Source organism: Somniosus microcephalus, unplaced genomic scaffold, assembly GCF_052327205.1.
Source record: "Somniosus microcephalus isolate GS21.2 unplaced genomic scaffold, FLI_Smic_1.0 scaffold48, whole genome shotgun sequence".
NCBI lineage: Eukaryota > Metazoa > Chordata > Chondrichthyes > Squaliformes > Somniosidae > Somniosus > Somniosus microcephalus.
The window spans coordinates 694,115-716,423 of NW_028225235.1; the positions used below are offsets into that span (position 1 = coordinate 694,115).

A 22,309-nucleotide genomic window follows, 5' to 3' on the forward strand; every position below is an offset into this window, starting at 1 on the left:
TGGCAATAGATTGGGAGAAGGGGAAGTGCAACGAAACCTGGGTGTCCTTGTGCACCAGTCGCTGAAGGTAAGCATGCAGGTGCAGCAGGCAGTTAAGAAGGCAAATGGTGTTGTCCTTCGTAGTGAGAGAGTTTGAGTACAGGAACAAGGATGTCTTGCTGCAGTTGTACAGGGCCTTGGTGAGACCGCACCTTGAGTATTGTATGCAGCTTTGGTCACCTTATCTGAGGAAGGACGTTCTTGCCATGGAAGGAGTGCAGCGAAGATTCACCAGGCTGATACCTGGGATGGCAGGAATGATGTATGAGGAGAGATTGGGTCGATTGGGCTTATACTCGCTGGAGTTTAGAAGAATGAGAGGGGATCTCATTGAAACTTATAAAATTCTAACAGGACTAGACAGACGAGATGCAGGAAGGATGTTTCTGATGGCCGGTCAGTCCAGAACCAGGGGTCACAGTCGAAGGATAAGGGGTAAGCCATTTAAGACTGAGATGAGGAGGAATTTCTTCACCCAGAGGGTGGTGAACCTGTGGAATTCTCTACCACAGAGGGCGGTGGAGGCCAATTCATTAAATATATTCAAGAAGGAGTTGGATATATTTCTTAAGGCTAAAGGGATCAAGGGATATGGGGAGAAAGCAGGGACAGGGTACTGAGTTTGGATGATCAGCCATGATCGCATTGAATGGCGGAGCAGGCTCGAGGGGCCGAATGGCCGACTCCTGCTCCTATCCTCTATGTTTCTGTGTTTCTAAAATAGACTTTGCTGACTCAGCAAACCTCATTTGCTTTGTTGTTTTTTGGCTGCATGCAGGTATTTAATTGAGTTAGTTCAGGCTTGCTGTCAGTCCTGGCCCTGGTCCCGCCCCTTCCTGCACCTCATTGGCTGACACCGCTGTCAATCGACACCACGAGGGGGAAGGGAGGGTGATTGACAGGTGACGATTGATAGAAGCGCCTGCCCGCGCTGTGATTGGTGCAGGGGAAGGCAAGTGGGCGTGTCCGGGCCCCGGGCCCACGTGGTGGAGTCAAAGGCTGGCTGGAGCGCATGCGCAGCCCGCCTCGCACCGTTGGGAAGCTTTTCAAATATTTTTTTTTCCGAAACAAATTGAAAACACTCATTAATTCCCCCAACCTCCTCCCCTCTAAAGTGCGATCATTATTGTTTTCCTCATTTGTGTGGGGTGTCTTTTTTTTACCTTGCGGTGGCGTGCGCCGATCCAACCGACCCCTAGGCGTTGCGTGCTGGCGTTAGCGCGTAATCGGAGGGGGGTGTGATTGACGCGAGGCGCCGGCCAATCAGGAGCGCGGAAAACGCTGGGAGGACCGGGCGGGCTGACGGTCCTCCAACCAATGGTGGCGCGGGAGGGAGGGGGGCGGGACCTCGGTGGGCTGCAGGCCGCTTTCCTGCTTTCATTGTCTGCAGGAGCTGTTAAAGGGAAGGGGAGGAGGGGGTGGAAAAAAACCCCAGCTTGTGAGTGTTTATTCCTTTGCATTACCTTTATTGCAAGGCTATTCATCAACGGCATTCATTTAAAAATAAGTGAACCTTTTGTCTTTTTGACTTTTATCCAGAACAAAAAGCCCTGGTGCTGTGAACGTTTTGGTGGGCAGCCACTTTTAAAGGGACAAAGACCAGCATTCTTCCTCCTCTCTCTCTCTCTTGTGAGTATTTGTGGTGGGTGAGAGGGGGGGTAGGGGTGAGTCAAAGGGGACCTTTTCAACAAAAACAATTGCTTGGCCATTTAAAGGGGAATGGGTGCCCCCCGGGTATTTAAAGGGAGAACCAGTGGATGTGGTGTATTTGGACTTTCAGAAGGCTTTCGATAAGGTCACGCATAAGAGATTAGCGTGTAAAGTTAAGGCACATGAGATTGGGGGCAAGGTACTGACTTGGATAGAGAACTGGTTGGCAGACAGGAAGCAAAGAGTTGGAATAAACGGCTCTTTTTCCGAGTGGCAAGCAGTGACTACTGGGGTACCGCAGGGATCGGTCCTTGGACCCCAGCTATTCACAATATATATAAATGATCTAGACGAGGGAACTAGATATAATATTTCCAAGTTTGCAGACGACACAAAGCTGGGTGGGCGTGTGTGTGCTGTGAGGAGGATGCCGAGAAACTCCAGTATGATTTGGACAGGTTGGGTGATTGGTCAGAAGCATGGCTGATGCAGTATAATGTGGATAAATGCGAGGTTATCCACTTTGGTGGCAAAAACAAGGCAGCAGATTATTATCTGAACAGCAATAGTTTGGGAGAAGGGGAAGTGCAACGAGACGTGAGTGTCCTTGTGCACCAGTCGCTGAAGGTAAGCATGCAGGTGCAGCAGGCGGTTGAGAAGGCAAATGGTATGTTGGTCTTCATAGCGAGAGGGTTCGAGTACAAGAACAAGGCTGTCTTGCTGCAGTTGTACAGGGCCTTGGCGAGACCACCCCTTGAGTATTGAATATTGAAACTTATAAAATTCTGACAGGACTGGACAGACTAGATGCAGGAAGGATGTTCCCGATGGCCGGGGAGTCCAGAACCAGGGGTCACAGTCTAAGGATAAGGGGTAGGCCATTTAGGACAGAAATGAGGAGGAATTTCTTCACCCAGAGAGTGGTGAACCTGTGGAATTCTCTACCACAGAAGGCAGTGGAGGCCAATAAATTAAATATATTCAAGAAGGAGTTGGATATATTTCTTAAGGCTAAAGGGATCAAGGGATATGGGGAGAAGGCAGGGACAGGGTACTGAATTTGGATGATCAGCCATGATCTCATTGAATGGCGGAGCAGGCTCGAGGGGACGAATGGCCTACTCGTGCTCCTATCTTCTATGTTTCTATGAACCCCAGGACCAGGCCGCTATGGGGAATAGGTATGCAGATCTAGCTGCAAAACTAGCTGCGGAAGAAATGCAACCAGAGGACGCGTTCAAAAACGAAATAACTATGGTCATGATAGTCAGTGGGGTACAGGAAGTGAATATAATGGAGCTACAAGAAAATACTAGTAAAGAGCAAAAGGAGAAAGGGAGACAAGCTGGCGCGCAATTACAAGATAGAATTTGGAAATGGGGCCCACGTAACCAGGTGGTGGCACCGGAATGTTGTAGACAACAACTGATGGCGCTATACCATGGTGTAACACATACTGGCAGAAGTAACATGTTGCACCTACTGACACAGTACTGGTGGTGGCCAAAGATAGGTTGGGAAGTAGCGAAATATTGCCACCGCTGTATAATATGCGCAAGAATAATGTAGGACAGAGAGGTAGAGTTAGAGTAGCAAACCAACCCAGGCCCCAAGGACCCTGGTGTGTATGTACCTTTTAAGAGAGAACTGATTTTATACTGTAGTACCGGCAGTGACCACACCTGTATAGAAAGCCACAGCAGGCTTCTGTACTTTCAGTTTAAGCTTACCCTCTGTTCAGTAAATACCTGTTATTATTGTTCTCCTGCAGTCCGTGTATTATTGATACTCGGACACTACACTGGCGACGAGCAGGTTCGAACTCACCTGCAGTACTGCATCACCTCACGGGGATCTTTCCCTGAAAAGAAGCTTCTTGGAGGTCGAAGTCAGAGCAACGGGCGTCGACCGCGGGCAACCGCCCAGGGATCCATCGGAGTTCAGAGAATCGCAGGGGAGGCTGTGGAGAGCTGGGCTTGGCTCCCCAGTCAAGGTGTTCCAGCAAATCCTGCTGGTAGCAGGTAGTGCGCTGACCCTTCCGGACTGCAGCGGGCTCGAGCTCAATCGAGCGGCTCTCCAAAGGGGCCGTGCAGCGTCGTCGGGAGGTGAAGAGAGAGAGAGAGGGTGGAGCGCACAGGGCGCGGTCGGTGCTTAAGAACCGGGCAGCGGAGAGAAAATAAAACGAGGGGAAGGAAAAGTGAGACGGGTCGCCGCCATTACCCTGTAGAACGCTAGGAGCAGCGTGGCAGCAAGGGGAAGAAGGAAAAGCGCAGGAGGCGCCATTTTATTCCATTGGGGAAGAAGGAAAAGCGTGGGAGGCGCCATTTTAATCCATTGGGGAAGAAGAAAAAGCGCGGGAGGCGCCATTTTAAACCACCCAAGATGCCGAAGAATGGCAGTATCACTGCTTTCAACAACGAGGTAGAAGACTGGACCGCGTATGTGGAAACAATTGAAGTGTACTGCAAGGCAAATGAGGTGGCCGATGGAAAGAAGGCGTCGGTATTATTAAATTTGATGGGTGCGAGAACGTACGGCCTATTGCGGAATTTAATTACCCCAGCTAAACCAATGGAGAAAAGTTTTGAAGAGATTGTTAATATCTTACAGGAACACCTAAACCCTACACCGCTGCTGATAGCAGAAAGATTCAAGTTCCATAAAAGAAACCAGCACGAAGATGAGAGCAATGCTGACTATCTTACGGAACTACGCAAGTTATCGAAGCACTGCCAGTTCGGAGCAGGACTGGCAGACACCTTACGGGATAAGTTTGTCTGCGGGCTCCAGAGTGAAGGAACCCAGAAACGACTACTTTCGGAAAAGGACCTGACGCTAGAACAGGCTTTCAGCGTGGCAGTATCCTACAAAGCAGCAGCACGGGGAGCTGCGGAAATACAACAGAAACCACAAGAATACAGCGCTAATGAAATGGCGTATGGAGCAGAAAAGTGCTATCGCTGCGGCAGAACAACCCATGATCAGAAGGACTGCTGGTTTAAGGACAAAGTATGCAGGCAATGTGGGAAAATGGGACACAGAACAAGAGTCTGCAGGTTGGGAAAGAAAACCAACACTAAAAGAACTACTAAGGAAAAGTACAAGAAAGTAAAAAAAATGACAGACAGTAGTTCAGATGATCAGGAGAGTGATAATGACTCCGGGAACAGGAGACTAAGTTGTCTAAAGTTACACAACGTGATCGCAAAGGAGGATCACCGAACCATTTGGGTCACCCTCATGATAGCAGGGTCCCAAGTAAAGATGGAATTGGACACAGGATCAGCCCTAACTGTCATGAATTGACGAGACTATGAGCGGCTATTCTCACACATAAGAACATAAGAAATAGGAGCAGGAGTAGGCCAATCGGCCCCTCGAGCCTGCTCCGCCATTCAAGAAGATCATGGCTGACCTGATCCTAACCGCCAATCTACTATCACAGAACCATCTCCTGAATCTAACAGAATTAGACACACAAAATAGGAGCAGGATCAGGCTACACAGCCCCTGGGCCCACTCCGCTACCCACAGGGCCATGTCCGATCCGAGCCTAGACTCATGTCCAAATTCCTGCCCACTCCCCGTAACCCTTAATTCCCTTTACTTCTAGGAAACTCTCTATTTCTGTTTTAAATTTATGTAATGATGTAGCTTCTACAGCTTTTTGGGGCAGCATATTCCATGGACCTACCACCCTGTGAGTGAAGTAGTTCCTCCTCATCTCAGTTTTGAAAGAGCAGCCCCTTATTCTAAGACTATGCCCCCTAGTTCTAGTTTCACCCATCATCGGGAACATCCTCCCCACATCCACCCGATCCAACCCCTTCACAATCTTATATGTTTCAATAAGATCGCCTCTCATTCTTCTGAACTCCAATGAGTAGAGTCCCAATCTACTCAACCTCTCCTCATATGTCCATCCCCTCATCCCCGGGATTAACCGAGTGAACCTTCTTTGTACTGACTCGAGAGCAAGTATGTCTTTTCTTAAGTATGGACACCAAAACTGTATGCAGTATTCCAGGTGCGGTCTCACCAATACCTTGTACAACTGAATCAATACCTCCCTATTTTTATATTCTATCCCCCTAGCAATGAAAGCCAACATTCCATTGGCCTTCTTAATCACTTGCTGCACCTGCATACTAACCTTTTGAGTTTCGTGCACCAGGACCCCCAGATCCCTTTGTACTTCAGTACTTTCCAGTTTCTTGCCATTAAGATAATAACTTGCTCTACGATTTTTCCTGCCAAAGTGCATAACCTCACACTTTCCAGTATTGTATTCCATCTGCCAAATCTCTGCCCACTTACTTAGCCTGTCTATGTCCCCTTGCAGGTTTTTTATGTCCTCCTCACTCACTACTTTCCCTCCCATCTTTGTATCATCTGCAAACTTTGATATGTTACACTCGGTCCCCTCCTCCAAATCGTTAATATAGATTGTAAAGAGTTGGGGACCCAGCACTGACCCCTGCGGAACACCACTAGTTACTGATTGCCAGTCTGAGAATGAACCATTTATCCCAACTCTCTGCCTTCTGTTAGATAGCCAATCCTCTATCCATGCCAGAATATAACCCCCAATCCCGTGATTTTTTATCTTAAGCAATAATCTTTTGTGTGGCACCTTGTCAAATGCCTTTTGGAAGTCTAAATACACTACGTCCACTGGTTCCCCTTTATCCACCCTATACGTTACTTCCTCAAAGAACTCCAGCAAATTTGTCAAACATGACTTCCCCTTCATAAAACCATGCTGACTTTGTCCTATTAAATTATGATTATCCAAATGTCCTGTTACTGTCTCTTTAATAATGGACTCCAAAATTTTACCTACTACAGATGTTAGGCTAACCGGTCTATAGTTTCCAGCCATCTGTCTACTGCCCTTTTTAAATAAGGGTGTTACATTAGCAGTTTTCCAGGGAGTTTTGGAAAATTATTACCAATGCATCCACAATCCTTACTGTCACTTCCCTCAAGACCCTAGGATGTAAGCCATCAGGTCCAGGTGATTTATCCGCCTCGAGTCCCATTATTTTACCGAGTACCACTTCCTTAGTGATTTTGATCGTGTTTAGCTCCTCCCCCCCCTAGAGCCCCCTGTTTGTCCAATGTTGGGATATTCTCAGTGTCTTCTACTGTAGAGACTGATACAAAATATTCATTCAGTGTTTTTGCCATCTCCATATTTCCCACCATTAATTTCCTGGTCTCATCCTCCAAGGGACCAACATTTACTTTAGCCACCCTTTTTCTTTTTATATAACTATAAAAACTCTTACTATCTGTTTTTATATTTTTTGCTAATTTACTTTCATCATCTATCTTCCCTTTCTTAATCAATCTTTTTGTTATTTTTTGCTGTCTTTTAAAGTTTTCCCAATCCTCTATCCTCCCACTAGATTTGGCTGCCTTATATGCCCTTGTTTTTAGTCGAATACTATCCTTAATTTCTTTACTTAGCCACGGATGGCTGTCTTTTCTTTTACACCCTTTTCTTCTCAGTGGAATATATGTTTTTTGGAAGTTGTAAAATAACTCCTTAAATGTACACCACTGATCATGTATCGTCTTACCCTTTAATCTATTTTCCCAATCCATTCTACTCAATTCGGCTCTCATACCTTCATAGTCTCCTTTATTCAAGCTTAGCATGCTTGTTTGAGATCCAACCTTCTCACCCTCTAATTGAATATGGAATTCAACTATGTTATGGTCACTCATTCCAAGGGGATCCTTTACTAGGACATTTTTAATTAATCCTGTCTCGTTACACAGGACCAGACCTAAGGTTGCTTGCCCCCTGGTCGGTTCAGTTACATACTATTATGTCCGTGTATAATTGAGACACGGACTGCAGGAGTTGATTATAACAGGTCTTTGCTGAATGGAGACAACCTGGAACTGAAACTACAGAAGCCTGCTTGGGCCTTTTATACAGGGGTGGTCACTGCCGGTACTGCAGTCTAAGACCAGTTATTCCCTTAAAGGTACATACACAACACATACTGCTCAAGAAACCCATCCCTAATACACTCAATGAACTCATCCTCAAGGCAGCCCTGCCCAATTTGATTTGTCCAATTAATATGATAGTTAAAATCCCCCATAATTATAGATGTTCCCTTATTACAAGCCTCAACTATTTCCTGATTGATACTCCGTCCAACAGAGTTGCCACTGTTCGGAGGCCTATAGACTACGCCCACTAGTGTTTTTTTCCCCTTATTATTCCTTACCTCCACCCAAACTGTTTCATTATCCTGATCTTTTGACCCAATATCATTTTTCTGTATTACAGTGATTCCTTCCTTTATTAACATAGCCACCCCATCTCCCCTTCCTTCCTGCCTGTCCTTCCTGATCGTTAAATAACCTGGTATGTTTAATTCCCAGGCATTGTCACCCTGCAGCCATGTTTCTGTAATGGCCACAAGATCATACCCATATGTAGTTATTTGTGCCATTAACTCGTCTATTTTGTTACGAATGCTACGTGCATTCAGATAGAGAACTTTCAAATATGTTTTGTGACACTTAGTTCCTGCTTTTGCCCTTTTTATTACTTTACCTTTTACTCCATACCTTCTGCCCCTTCCTGACACGCTCTGGTTTTTAATTTCCCCACTGCTACCTAAGTCTATGACCTTCTCTATTGTCATTTTTATTATTTGCTCTCTAGGAACCTCCCCCCCACTAGTTAGTTTAAAGCCCTCTCTACAGCCCTAGTTATATGATCCGCCAGGACTCTAGTCCCAGCACTGGCCAAGTGAAGCCCATCCCAACAGAACAGCTCCCTCCTGCCCCAGTACTGGTGCCAGTGTCCCAGGAAGCAAAACCCATTTCTCCCACACCAGTCTTTGAGCCACGCATTTAACTCTCTAATTTTATTTGTCCTAGCGAAATTCGCTCGTGGCTCAGGTAATAATCCAGAGATTATTACCCTTGAGGTTCTGTTTTTTAATTTGACCCCTAGCTGCTCATACTCCTTTAACAGAACTGGCTTCCTAGTCCTATCTACGTCGTTTGTACCAACATGGACCACGACAACTGGATCCACCCCCTCCCACTGCAAGTTTCTTTCCAGCCCAGAGGAGATGTCCTTAACCCTGGCACCGGGTAGGCAACACAGCCTTCGGGACTCTCGCTCTCGGCTGCAGAGAACTCTATCTATCCCCCTAATAATACTATCCCCTACCACTACAACATTCCTATTTACTCCCCCCTCTTGAATGGACCCCATTCCACGGTGCTGTGGCCAGGTTGCTCATCCTCCCTGCAGTCCCTGCTCCTGTCCCCACAGGGAGTAAGAACCTCAAACCTGTTGGACAAGAGCAAAGGCTGCGGTTCCTCCAGCTCTACCTCCTGGATCCCCGTACCTGCCTCACTCGTAGTCACAACGTCCTGTCCCTGACCATGGGCTACATCTGAATTAATTAACTTCATAGGTGTGACCACATACCCTTGAAGGACACGTCCATTGTATTGAAGACATACACGGGGCAAAAAGTCTACCCCAGAGGAAAAATAAGGGTGCCAGTTAAATACAACGGCAAGGAAACACAGAAACTGTATCTATATATACTACAAGATGGAGGCCCACCATTATTGGGACGTGAATGGATCCGAAAAATACAATTGGATTGGCATTCCATTCAGGCACCAACTGTGACTGACAAAAAGGATGACGACGTCACACCTGAACGACTGTCAAAAATTCCAACTGACGTGAAAGAGGTGTTCCAACAAGGACTTGGGACTCTAAAAGGAGTAACGGCAATGATAAAAATCGAAGATAACGCAAACCCAAAATGTTTTAAGGCCAGACCGGTACCGTACGCGATCCGCCCAGCCGTTGAAGCAGAGCTGGAGAGTCTGGAGCGTTCGGGTGTGCTGTCCAAGGTGGACTGGAGCGAGTGGGCCACACCCATCATTCCTGTAATGAAGAAATCATTGAGCAGCACGCCTGGGGAGCCGAAGAAGGTTCGCATCTGTGGGGACTTCAAGGTAACTGTGAACCCAGTCCTGCACACGATATCCACTGCCACGGATAGAAGATATTTTCGCCTCACTGTCTGGAGGGAAACGCTTTACGAAGATTGATCTGGCCCAAGCGTATCTACAAATGGAGGTGGAAGAAGCATCTAGGAAATACCTCACGATAAACACTCACAAAGGTCTTTACCAGTACAACCGACTGGTATTCGGGGTAGCATCAGCCCCGGCTATTTGGCAGAGGGCGATGGAACAAGTCCTGCAAGGGATCCCGGGGACCCAGTGTTATTTGGATGACATCCTGGTTACGGGCGAAAATGACAGTGAACACCTTGCCAACCTGGAGCAGGTGCTCACTAGATTACAAGAATATGGGCTACGAGCCAACCGCCCCAAATGCGAGTTCTTCAGGAGACAAATCTCGTATTGTGGCCACATGATTGATGAGGAAGGGTTGCATAAGTCCCCAGACAAGATTGAGGCAGTAGTCAAGGCTCCAGCACCGGAAAATGTGTCGCAACTGAGGTCGTTCCTCGGCTTGGTGAACTACTACCATAAGTTCTTGCCGAATTTATCTACAATTCTGCACCAACTGAACGCCCTGCTGCAAACTGGAGTAACATGGAAATGGAGTGATGAGTGTAAGCGTGCCTTTCAGAAATGTAAATGCCTAATCACTTCAAAAGAAGTATTGGCCCACTACAATCCAACACTACCGATTCGGTTGGCATGTGATGCGTCTCCCTACGGCATTGGAGCGGTGCTGTCACACAAATTCCTTGATGGTTCAGAGAGGCCAATAGCCTTTGCGTCGCGCTCGTTAATCTCAGCCGAGTGTAACTACGCCCAGATTGACAGGGAGGCCCTCAGCCTGGTGTGGGGGGTGAAGAAGTTCAATCACTATCTGCACGGGCAGAAATTCACCCTACTGACTGATCATCAGCCTCTGGTCTCCATTTTTAACCCAAAGAAGGGCGTTCCGGTGATGACGGCGCAACGGCTGCAAAGATGGTCACTTTTTCTAGGGGCACATCAGTACGACATAGAGTACAAGGGTACGAAACAGCATGGAAACACTGGTGGGCTGTCGCGCCTACCGTTGCCTACGGTGGAGGAAGCACCTGCAGTGGACCCTGTTGAGATATTCCATTCGACCATAGTCGAATAAACCTGAAATGACCCGACACATTCTCGGGTCTATGATTTGACGGTGAAGGGATGGCCAGCACATGGCGACTCACTGTTGCCAGCATTCTCGCCAAGGAGGGAACAGCTGTCAGTGTGCCGGGTGACCCTGATGTGTGGATCCCGAGTGGTAATTCCACCCAAGTTGAGAGATAGAGTGCTCAATGAGCTTCATGAGGGTCATCTGGGTGGGGTAAAAATGAAGAGCCTAGCCAGGGCGTTTGTGTGGTGGCCGGGAATCAATAAAGAAATCGAGGATATGACCAAGAGATGCACAGGAAGCCAGAAGGTCCAAAACGCTCCACCACAGGCCCTGCTACACCCATGGGAGTGGCCCTCATCTCCATGGCAACGGGTACACATAGATTTTGCTGGTCCATTTATGGACTCAATATTTTTAATCGCCGTGGATGCCCATTCGAAATGGCCAGAGGTCGTCAAAATGTCCTCCACCACCACGGAGAAAACTATTGCAATCCTACGGACCATCTTCGCCAGGAATGGCTTGCCAGAACAGATTTGCTCCAACAATGGACCACAGTTTGTGTCCGAGGATTTCCGGAGGTTCCTGAGGAATAATGGGGTGAAACATTACACATCTGCCCCATATCATCCAGCCACAAATGGATTGGCTTAGAGGTTTGTTCAGACCTTTAAAAAGGCAATAAAGGCGATGTATAACGACGACATACCACTACAACACAAGGTGGATAAGTTCTTGTTTGCTTACCGGAATGCGACACATGCAGTCACCAACCAAGCTCCAGCCATAATGTTCTTCAACCAAAGGCTAAGATGTCGCCTGGATTTGCTCAAACCAAACATAAGACGAGATGTTGAGGATAAGCAATTCCAGCACATCAATGAGAAGCCAACCAGGAGCTTCAAGATAGGGCAACCAGTCTTGGCCCGCGACTACCGAACACAAAAATGGCAGCCAGGAATGATATGCACACAGCAGGGACCACTAATGTACACAGTGGATGTTGGAGAGAGCATCGTGAGACGCCATGCTGACCAGATTCTAGAGTCACAGGAACAAGCCAAACCCATACCACGAGCATGTGCACCTGGTAATGAACCCGAAGTACAGATTGCGTCTACCTCAGAATCAGTTGTATTGGAAGCTGACGAACCAACCAATGACAATGAGCCAGAATCGACTCCGCCGTAAGAACAGGATACTCGAGAAAGGTGCTATCCAGTCAGGATCAGGAAGCCTCCTCAAAGACTGAACTTATACATGATTATTTCAGTTGATGTATATAGTACAGAGAAAATTGTAATTGTAATTAGTTATTATTTAATTGTTAAATTAATGTTATGTACTGTTTATCTAAAAGGGGAGGAATTGTTGTGTATGTACCTTTAAGAGAGAACTGATTTTATACTGTAGTACCGGCAGTGACCACACCTGTATATAAAGCCATAGCAGGCTTCTGCACTTTCAGTTTAAGCTTACCCTCTGTTCAGTAAATACCTGTTATTATTGTTCTCCTGCAGTCCGTGTATTATTGATACTCGGACACTACACCTGGGAAAACTTACAAATTGACTTTACCGGCCCCTTAGTGCAGGACCAGGGGAAGAAATATTGCCTGGTAATGCTTGACCAATTTACCAGGTGGGTGGAAGCCTTTGCCACCCGAGACTGCTCTGCAAAAACAGTTGCACTAATATTGGCTACCGAGGTTATACCCGATTGGGGAGTGCCTCTGCAAATTGACTCAGACAACGGCACTCATTTCACCAGCAAAATAATGAAAGAAATCTGTAAGCTGCAACATGTGACACAAAAATACCACATACTATATCACCCCCAGAGCTCGGGGATGGTAGAAAGAATGAATAGGACACTGAAAAACGTGCTGACAAAAGCCATCCAAGAAACAGGGAAGGGATGGTCGGAATTATTACCAAGCATACTAATGAGGCTGCGAGCCACCCCAGGACGAACGACCGGACTGACCCCCTATGAATTAATGACAGGACGAGCTATGAGACTACCAGAGGATTTGGCTGGAGGGGTGGGAGAACCAGGACCAGTACAAGATAGATTAAGGCGATACTTAGTACAACTAAATCAGGAGGTAGAAGCACTAAATAAAGAAGTAAGGAACCAACAACAGATTAAAGATCTAGAAAGGCAGAATGCTGGACTTAAACCAGACAAGTTGTCCAGAATAGGTCAACAAGTAATGACGCAAGTTATCAGAAGAAAGGGGATGGGGCCATGTACTGTATTAATGACAAGTGATACGTGTGTTTGTCTACAAGAACTGACGGGTATGCGATGGAAGCAATGGACCCAGGTGAAACCATTTAACACTAAAGACCCCCATTCTACCCTCTCCTCTAGGGGAAAGAGCTCGGAAGACGACCAGACCTCTGCTTAAATTACAGATAAACATGGATCCAGTCGACCCTTTACATCAGAGGGTCCGTCTCGGGGAGAAGAAGCTCTCCCGGTTTACCCTTACACCTGAGAACTCATTTTTAATGTGGAAGCAAGTCATCCTCGGTTCCGAGGGACTGCCTAAGAAGAAAGAAGAAGATATAATTGGAGAAAGACTTCTTTACTCCTGTACTCAAATCCCCTTGTAATGAAGGCCGGCATACCATTTGACTTCTTAACTGCCTTTCACGACCTCCGGACGTCCCAAAGCACTTTACAGCCAATGAGGTACTTTTGAAGTGTAGTCACTGTTGTAATGTGGGAAACGCGGCAGCCAATTTGCGCACAGCAAGCTCCCACAAACAGCAATGTGATAATAACCAGATAATCTGTTTTTTCGTCATGTTGATTGAGGGATAAATATTGGGCTCAAAACACCGGGGATAACTTCTTCGAAATAGCACCACGGGATCTTTTACATCCACTTGAGGGGGCAGACAGGGGCCTCGGTTTTATGTCTCATCCGTAGGACGGCCCCTCTGACAGTGCGGAGCTCCCTCAGTACTGCCCCTCCGTCAGTGCGGCGCTCCCTCAGCACTGCCCCTCCGACAGTGCGGCACTCCCTCAGCACTGCCCCTCCGACAGTGCGGCGCTCCCTCAGTACTGCCCCTCCAACAGTGCGGCGCTCCCTCAGTACTGCCCCTCCGTCAGTGCGGCGCTCCCTCAGTACTGCCCCTCCGACAGTGCAGCACTCCCTCAGCACTGCCCCTCCGACAGTGCGGCGCTCCCTCAGCACTGCCCCTCCGACAGTGCGGCGCTCCCTCAGTACTGCCCCTCCGACAGTGCAGCACTCCCTCAGTACCGACCCTCCGACAGTGCGGCGCTTCCTCACTCCTGCCCCTCCGACAGTGCGGCGCTCCCTCAGCACCGCACTGGAGTGTCAGCCTCGCTTTATGTGCTCAAGTCCCTGGAGCGGGATTTGAACCCACAACCTTCTGACTCTGCTATCCACTGAGCCACAGCCGACTCCAGTCTTTTACACAGTTTCATCATAACTTTCTTGCTTTTGCACTCTACCCCTCTCCTAAAGGAAGGGAGTTATGATGAAGTTAAAGTTTTTTTTGCAGAGTGACCAAGGCTGTCTGTAGGAAACAATTTTGCATTTGAAAGAAGCCTGTATTGTAAAGCTTGTGCCCCTTTGCCAGGCCCGCTGCCTGCGGTCCCTCTCCCAGATTCCAGCCCCAGCTCTGTGCTGACTGAGCTGCTCTCACCTGGGGCAGCGCATCACAATCGGCCCCAGCGCACCTGAGCTGGAGAGGAGGCCCCGCCCCCTTACCGCACCGCCATTGATTGGAGGATCAGTCCGCCCAGTTCAGTCCTCCCACCTCAGCCCTCGTCCTATTGGTCAGAGCTCCCGTCAGTCACAGGCTGGTGCCGGGCCTCCATCCACCTGATTGGGCCTCTTCCTCTGATGACGTCACAATCGGGCCCCAGCCTCAGCGCCCTGAGGAATTTCCCGCCCCCTTGCCGCGCCGCCATTGCTTGGGGGACCAGGCTGCCCAGTTGAGTCCTCCCAGCTCAGCCCTCTTCCTATTGGTCAGCGCTCCCGTCAGTCAGAATCACATTGCTCCGGCTCACTCCGCCACCCCGCGCGGATGAATCCGCTCCGTCCGCTCCGTCCGGCGTCCGCGGAGGTCCCGCCCGTCCGCCTCTCAGGTTTGGTTTTCTCGTCTTTTACTTTATAACCTCGCTCTCCGCTCCCCCCTCACCTCGATTTAAATCAATTCCCCAAACACTTTACTTTACCCCGGCCGCTGCTTCCGCCTCTTCCCCGGGCCCGGCCCTCCATCTGCTGCCCAAGGCCCCGCGCAGGCGCAGTGGCAGCCTCGTGTTGTGGTGAGGGGGCCGAATGAGCATGCGTGTCCCCGCCTCTCCACATTTAATGGGACTCGCTCCCCCCCTCCATATTTAAAGGGACACCCACACCCTCCACATTTAAAGGGACACCCACCCCCTCCACATTTAAAGGGACACCCACCCCTCCACATTTAAAGGGACACCCACCCCCTCCACATTTAAAGGGACACCCACCCCCGCCACATTTAAAGGAACACCCACTTCCTCCACATTTAATGGGACTCCCTCCCCTCCTCTCATGTGTTCTTCAGATTAAACAAAGAAAAAACATAGAAGATAGGAACAGGAGTCGGCCATTTGGCCCCTCGAGCCTGCTCCGCCATTCAGTGAGATCATGGCTGATCATCCAAATTCAGTACCCGGTCCCTGCTTTCTCCCCATATCCCTTTAGCCTTAAGAAATATATCTAACTCCTTCTTGAATATATTTAATGAATTGGTCTCTACTGCCTTGTGTGGTAGAGAATTCTACAGGTTCACCACTCTCTGGGTGAAGTAATTCCTCCTCATCTCTAAGTCTAAGGATAAGGGGTAAGCCATTTAGGGCAGACATCCTTGCTCCTGTACTCGAATCCTCTCGCTATGAAGGCCAACATACCATTTGCCGTCTTAACCGCCTGCTGCACCTGCATGCTTACCTTCAGCGACTGGTGCACAAGGACACCCAGTTCTCATTGCACTTCCCCTTCTCCCAATCTATTACCATTCAGATAATAATCTGCCTTCCTGTTTTTGCCACCAAAGTGGATAACCTCGCATTTGTGGGGAGGGGGCCGAATGAGCATGTGCGGCCCCGCCTCTCCACGTTTAAAGTGACACCCACCCACTCCACATTTAAAGGGACACCCACCCCCTCCACATTTAAAGTGACTCCCTCCCCTCTCTCGTGTGTTCTTCTGATTAAAGGGTCGGTGACAATTCCCCCGGCCATCGCACTTTAGCAAGGATCTGAAAGACCTTGAGAGCCAGCCAGTGGCTCAGTTGGGAGCACCCTCGTCTCTGAGTCAGAAAGTTGTGGGTACATAGTCCCCACTCCAGGGACTCGAGTGCATAAACCTAGGCTGACGCGCCGGGGCAGCGCCGAAGAAGCGACGCACTGTCGGAGGGGCGGCGCTTCCGGGGGCACGGCCGTCAGAGGGGCGGTACTGAGGGAGCGCCGCATTGTCGGAGGGGCAGTACTGCGGGAGCGCCGCACTGTCAGAGGGTCAGTACTGAGGGTGCACCACACTGTCGGAGGGGCAGTACTGAGGGAGCGCCGCACTGTCGGAGGGGCAGTACTGAGGGAGATCCACACTGTCGGAGGGGCAGTACTGAGGGAGCTCCGCACTTTCGGAGGGGCAGTACTGAGGGAGTGCCGCACTGTCGGAGGGGCAGTACTGAGGGAGCGCTGCACTGTCGGCCGGCAGTACTGAGGGAATGCCGCACCGTCGGAGGGGCAGTGCTGAGGGAGCGCCGCACTGTCAGAGGGGCAGTGCTGAGGGAGCACCATAATGTCGGAGGGTCAGTACTGAGGGAGCGCCGCACTGTCGGAGGGGCAGTACTCAGGGAGCGCCACACTGTCGGAGGGGCGGTGCTGAGGGAGCGCTGCTCCATCGGAGGGGCAGTACTGAGGGAGTGCTGCACTGTCGGAGGGGCAGTACTGCGGGAGAGCCGCATTGTCGGAGGGGCAGTAATGAAGGAGCGCTGCAGTGTCGGAGGTGCCGTCTTACGGATGAGACGTTAAACCGAGGCCCCCGTCTGCCCCCTCAGGTGGACGTAAAAGATCCCGTGGTGCTATTTTGAAGAAGTTATCCCCGGTGTTTTGAGCCCAATATTTATCCCTCAATCAACATGACGAAAAAACAGATTATCTGGTCATTATCACATTGCTGTTTGTGGAAGATTGCTGTGCGCAAATTGGCTGCCGCGTTTCCCACATTACAACAGTGAATACCCTTCAAAAGTACTTCATTGGCTGTAAAGCGCTTTGGGACGTCCGGTGGTCGTGAAAGGCAGTTAAGAAGGCAAATGGTGTGCTGGCCTTCATTACAAGAGGATTTGAGTACAGGAGTAAAGAAGTCTTACTCCAATTATATCTTCTTCTTTCTTCTTAGGCAGTCCCTCAGAACCGAGGATGACTTGCTTCCACATTAAACATGAGTTCTCAGGTGTAAGGGTAAACCGGGAGAGCTTCTTCTCCCCGAGACGGACCCTCTGATATAAAGGGTCGACTGGATCCATGTTTATCTGCAATTTAAACAGAGGTCTGGTCGTCTTCCGAGCTCTTTCCCCTAGAGGAGAGGGTAGAATGGGGGCCTTTAGTGTTAAATGGTTTCACCTGGGTCCATTGCTTCCATCGCATACCCATCGGTTCCTGTAGACAAACACACGTATCACTTGTCATTAATACAGTACATGGCCCCATCCAACGGGCCCCATTCCCTTTCTTCTGATAACTTGCGTCATTACTTGTTGACTGATTCTGGGCAACTCGTCGGGTTTAAGTCCAGCATTCTGCCTTTCTAGATCTTTAATCTGTTGTTGGTTCCTTACTACTTTATTTAGTGCTTGTACCTCCTGATTTAGTTGTACTAAGTATCGCCTTAATCTATCTTGCACTGGTCCTGGACTTAAATACATTCTTTGGTTCTGTCTTCACAAAGGAGGACACAAGTAACCTCCCAAAGATGTCGGGGAACATAGGGTCTGATGAGAGGGAGGAACTGAATGAAATCAGTATTTGTAGGGAAATGGTGTTGGGGAAATTGATGGGATTGAAGGCCGATAAATCCCCAGGGCCTGATAATCTACATCCTAGGGTACTTAAGGAAGTGGCCCTAGAAATAGTAGATGCATTGCTGATCATCTTCCAAAATTCGATAGACTCTGGAACAGTTCCCATGGATTGGAGGGTAGCTAATGTTACCCCACTGTTTAAAAAAGGTGGTAGAGAGAAAACAGGGAATTATAGACTGGTAAGCCTGACATCGGTAGTGCGAGAAATAGAGTCCATTATAAAGGATGTAATAGCAGAGAACTTGGAAAAAAGTGACCGGATCGGACAAAGTCAACATGTATTTACAAAAGGTAAATCATGCTTGACTAATCTATTGGAATTTTTTGAGGATGTAACTGGTAAAATAGATAAGGGAGAACCAGTGGATGTGGTGTATTTGAACTTTCAAAAGGCTTTCGATAAGGTCCCGCATAAGAGATTAGCGTGTAAAGTTAAGGCACATGGGATTGGGGGCAAGGTATTGACTTGGATAGAGAACTGGTTGGCAGACAGGAAGCAAAGAGTTGGAATAACCGGCTCTTTTTCCGAGTGGCAGGCAGTGTCTAGTGGGGTACCGCAGGTATTTACCGCAGTTCGGTTATCCGGAATTTTTGATGAACCGGCACCACGTCGGTCCCGTCCGTGCCGGATAAAAAAACAGTTTCCTGTACCTCTATTTATGAAGCCCAAGATCCCATATGCTTTGTTAACCACTCTCTCAATATGTCCTGCCACCTTCAGGGACCTACGCACATTAACTCCCAGGAACTCCCTGGAGCACTGTGTACAGTTCTGGGCACTGCACCTCAGAAAGGATATATTGGCCTTGGAAGGAGTGCAGCACAGATTCACCAGAATGTTACCCGGGCTCCAAGGGTTAGATTATGAGGGAGAGATTACATAAACTAGGCTTGTATTCCCTGGAATCTAGAAGGTTAAGGAGTGATTGAGGATTTTAGGATTTTGAAAGGAATTGGTAGAGTAGATGGAGAGAAACTTTTTCTGCCGGTGGGGGAGTCGAGGACAAGGGGACATCACCTTAAAATCAGTGGCAGGCAGTGACTAGTGGGGTACCGCAGGGATCGGCCCTTGGACCCCAGCTATTCACAATATATATTAATGATCTAGACGAGGGAACTAGATGTAATATCTCCAAGTTTGCAGATGACACAAAGCTGGGTGGGCGTGTGTGTTTTGTGAGGAGGATGCCGAGAAACTCCAGTATGATTGGGACAAGTTGGGTGATTGGGCAGAAGCATGGCAGATGCAATATAACGTGGATAAATGCGAGGTCATCCACTTTGGTGTCAAAAACAGGAAGGCAGATTATTATCTGAATGGCAATAGATTGGGAGAAGGGGAAGTGCAACGAGACCTGGGTGTCCTTGTGCACCAGTCACTGAAGGTAAGCATGCAGGTGCAACAGGCAGTTAAGAAGGCAAATGGTATGTTGGCCTTCACAGTGAGAGGGTTTGAGTACAGGAACAAGGATGTCTTGTTGCAGTTGTACAGGGCCTTGGTGAGACCACATCATGAGTATTGTGTGCAGTTTTGGTCGCCTTATCTGAGGAAAGATGTTCTTGCCATGGAAGGAGTGCAGCGAAGATTCACCAGACTGATACCTGGGATGGCAGGAATGACGTATGAGGAGAGATTGGGTCGATTGGGCTTATACTCGCTGGAGTTTAGAAGAATGAGAGGGGAGCTCATTGAAACTTATAAAATTCTAACAGGACTAGACAGACTAGATGCGGGAAGGATGTTCCCGATGGTCGGGGTGTCCAGAACCAGGGGTCACAGTCTAAGGATAAGGGGTAAGCCATTTAGGACAGAGATGAGGAGGAATTTCTTCACCCAGAGAGTGGTGAACCTGTGGAATTCTCTACCACAGAAGGCAGTAGAGGCCAATTCATTAAATATATTCAAGAAGGAGTTGGATATATTTCTTAAGGCTAAAGGGATCAAGGGATATGGGGAGAAGGCGGGAACAGGGTACTGAATTTGGATGATCAGCCATGATCTCATTGAATGGCGGAGCAGGCTCAAGGGGCCGAATGGCCTACTCCTGCTCCTATCTTCTGTGTTTCTATGTTTCAGTTTGAGCTGGAGTGGAGATGGAGGAGAAGCTGCTGGGTTTAACCCCCAGTACTTCTGAGCCCAGGAGGACCCAACAATTTCCAATGTGAGACTGTCAAGGGAGGTGGATTCTGGGGGAGATTAGGTTGTTACACAGACACTGTCCGTACAATGTAAAAGAGTATTGTTTTAGGAACAAGTATTTCTGTACAGGCTTCTAATCCAGTTTACATCTACAGATTTGTTTTAATCATTCTTGGGATGTGGGCGTAGCTCACAAGAGCAGCAAATATTGCCAATCCCCAGTTTCCCGTTGAGAAGGGGGTGGTGAGTCACCTTCTTGAACTACTGCAGTCCGTGTGGTGAAGGTATTCCCACAATGTTGTTCGGTAAGGAGTTCCAGGATTATGATCCAGCAATGATGAATATATCTGAGTCAGGATGACGTGTGACTTGGCGGGGAACTTGGATGTGATGGTGTTCCCATACAACAGCTGCCCTTGTCCTTCTAGGTGGTGGAGGTTGTGGGTTTTGGAGGTTCTATCAAAGTTCTGGTCGAGTTGCAGATGTATAAAGTTCCTTTCCTTCGCCCCTCCCCCTCCCCCTCCCACCTCTCTCTCTCTCTCTCTCCTCCCATAGAGGCCAGAGTCTTGTGTAGGCCCAGACCAGGTGGTGGATTCCCTTCCCTGAAGGACATCAGTGAACCAGTTGGGTTTTTATGACAATCCGGTAGCTTTCGTGGTCACTTTTTTCTCGTGCCGGCCCCACAATTGACCAGATTCACTGAGCTCAATTTCACAACCTGCCTTTGTTTTCTTGTGGGTTGTCTCTCACGCTCCCTGTTTTAAATTAATTTTACAGGGCACTGGAAGGGGAGGATTTACAGACGGTAAGCTCAAACCAAACATCACTTCAAGATCTGACAGAGTCACTCGACTCATCGGATCTGAATATCATCGGCCTCTGAACATGGAAGCAAAAAGCACCGTTCACAGCGGGGAGAAACCGTACACATGTTCTGTGTGTGGACGAGGCTTCAGCCGATCCTCTGGCCTATCGAGACACAAGCACAGTCACACCGGGGAGTGGCCGTTCACCTGCTCTGAGTGTGGGAAGGGATTCACTCAGTCATCCCACCTACTGAGACACCAGCGAGTTCACACTGGGGAGAGGCCATTCACCTGCTCTGAGTGTGGGAAGGGATTCACTCAGTCATCCCACCTACTGACACACCAGCGAGTTCACACCGGGGAGTGGCCATTCACCTGCTCTGAGTGTGGGAAGGGATTCACTCAGTCATCTGAACTTCAGATACACCAGCGTGTTCACACCGGGGAGAGACCGTTCACCTGCTCTGAGTGTGGGAAGGGATTCACTAATTCATCCAACCTGCTGAGACACCAGCGAGTTCACACTGGAGCGAGACCGTTCACCTGCTCTGAGTGTGGGAAGAGATTCACTAATTCATCCAATCTGCTGATACATCAGCGAGTTCACAGTGGGGAGAGGCCGTTCACCTGCTCTGAGTGTGGGAAGGGATTCACTAATTCATCCCACCTGCTGACACACCAGCGAGTTCACAGTGGGGAGAGGCCGTTCACCTGCTCTGAGTGTGGGAAGGGATTCATTAATTCATCCAACCTGCTGAATCACCAGCGAGTTCACACTGGGGAGAGGCCGTTCACCTGCTCTGAGTGTGGGAAGGGATTCATTAATTCATCCCACCTGCTGAATCACCAGCGAGTTCACACTCGGGAGAGGCTGTTCACCTGCTCTGAGTGTGGGAAGGGATTCACGAATTCATCCAAGCTGCTGAATCACCAGCGAGTTCACACTGGGGAGAGGGAGTTCACCTGCTCTGAGTGTGGGAAGGGATTCATTAATTCATCCCACCTGCTGAATCACCAGCGATTTCACAAGTGACTGCAGGGGTTGGATTCTGCTGTTATTGCTGCTGTTAATCACATTCAGGACTGAACCATGTTCATTCTGACAGTTGGGGTTTGTTTCTGCTGATGTTAATAACCCCTATAACTGGGCTGGAGTTTAATATTCTGGATAGATGTCAAATAAACGAGCTTTGTTTTAAACACATTATTGTAGATTTTCTTCTTTCCCACCTAAGTGTTTAGCATCACCTGGCTGGAGCTCAGAAAGGGCAATCTGGGGGAGGATCGTACGGCGGGAACAGAACTCCAGCCTGGACACAGTCCTTCAGGGCCACACAGAGAGGCAAACGGCACCTTGGTCTTTCTTGTCTCTCTTCACTGACAGCAAAGTTGCCGTGCG

The 22,309-nt window shown here is 48.7% G+C and overlaps 1 protein-coding gene across 1 annotated transcript in view; it reads left to right on the plus strand.

The window, feature by feature from the left end:
• LOC147083646 (uncharacterized) overlaps positions 1 to 22,106 on the plus strand; it is an 89,782-nt gene extending 67,676 nt beyond the window's left edge. The window contains exon 2 of the mRNA XM_085980147.1: positions 21,016 to 22,106. Within this exon, the coding sequence (XP_085836273.1) occupies positions 21,016 to 21,943 (928 nt within the window). The 3' untranslated portion in view covers positions 21,944 to 22,106. The remainder of the gene's footprint in view (positions 1 to 21,015) is intronic.
• Positions 22,107 to 22,309: the final 203 nt, after the last annotated feature.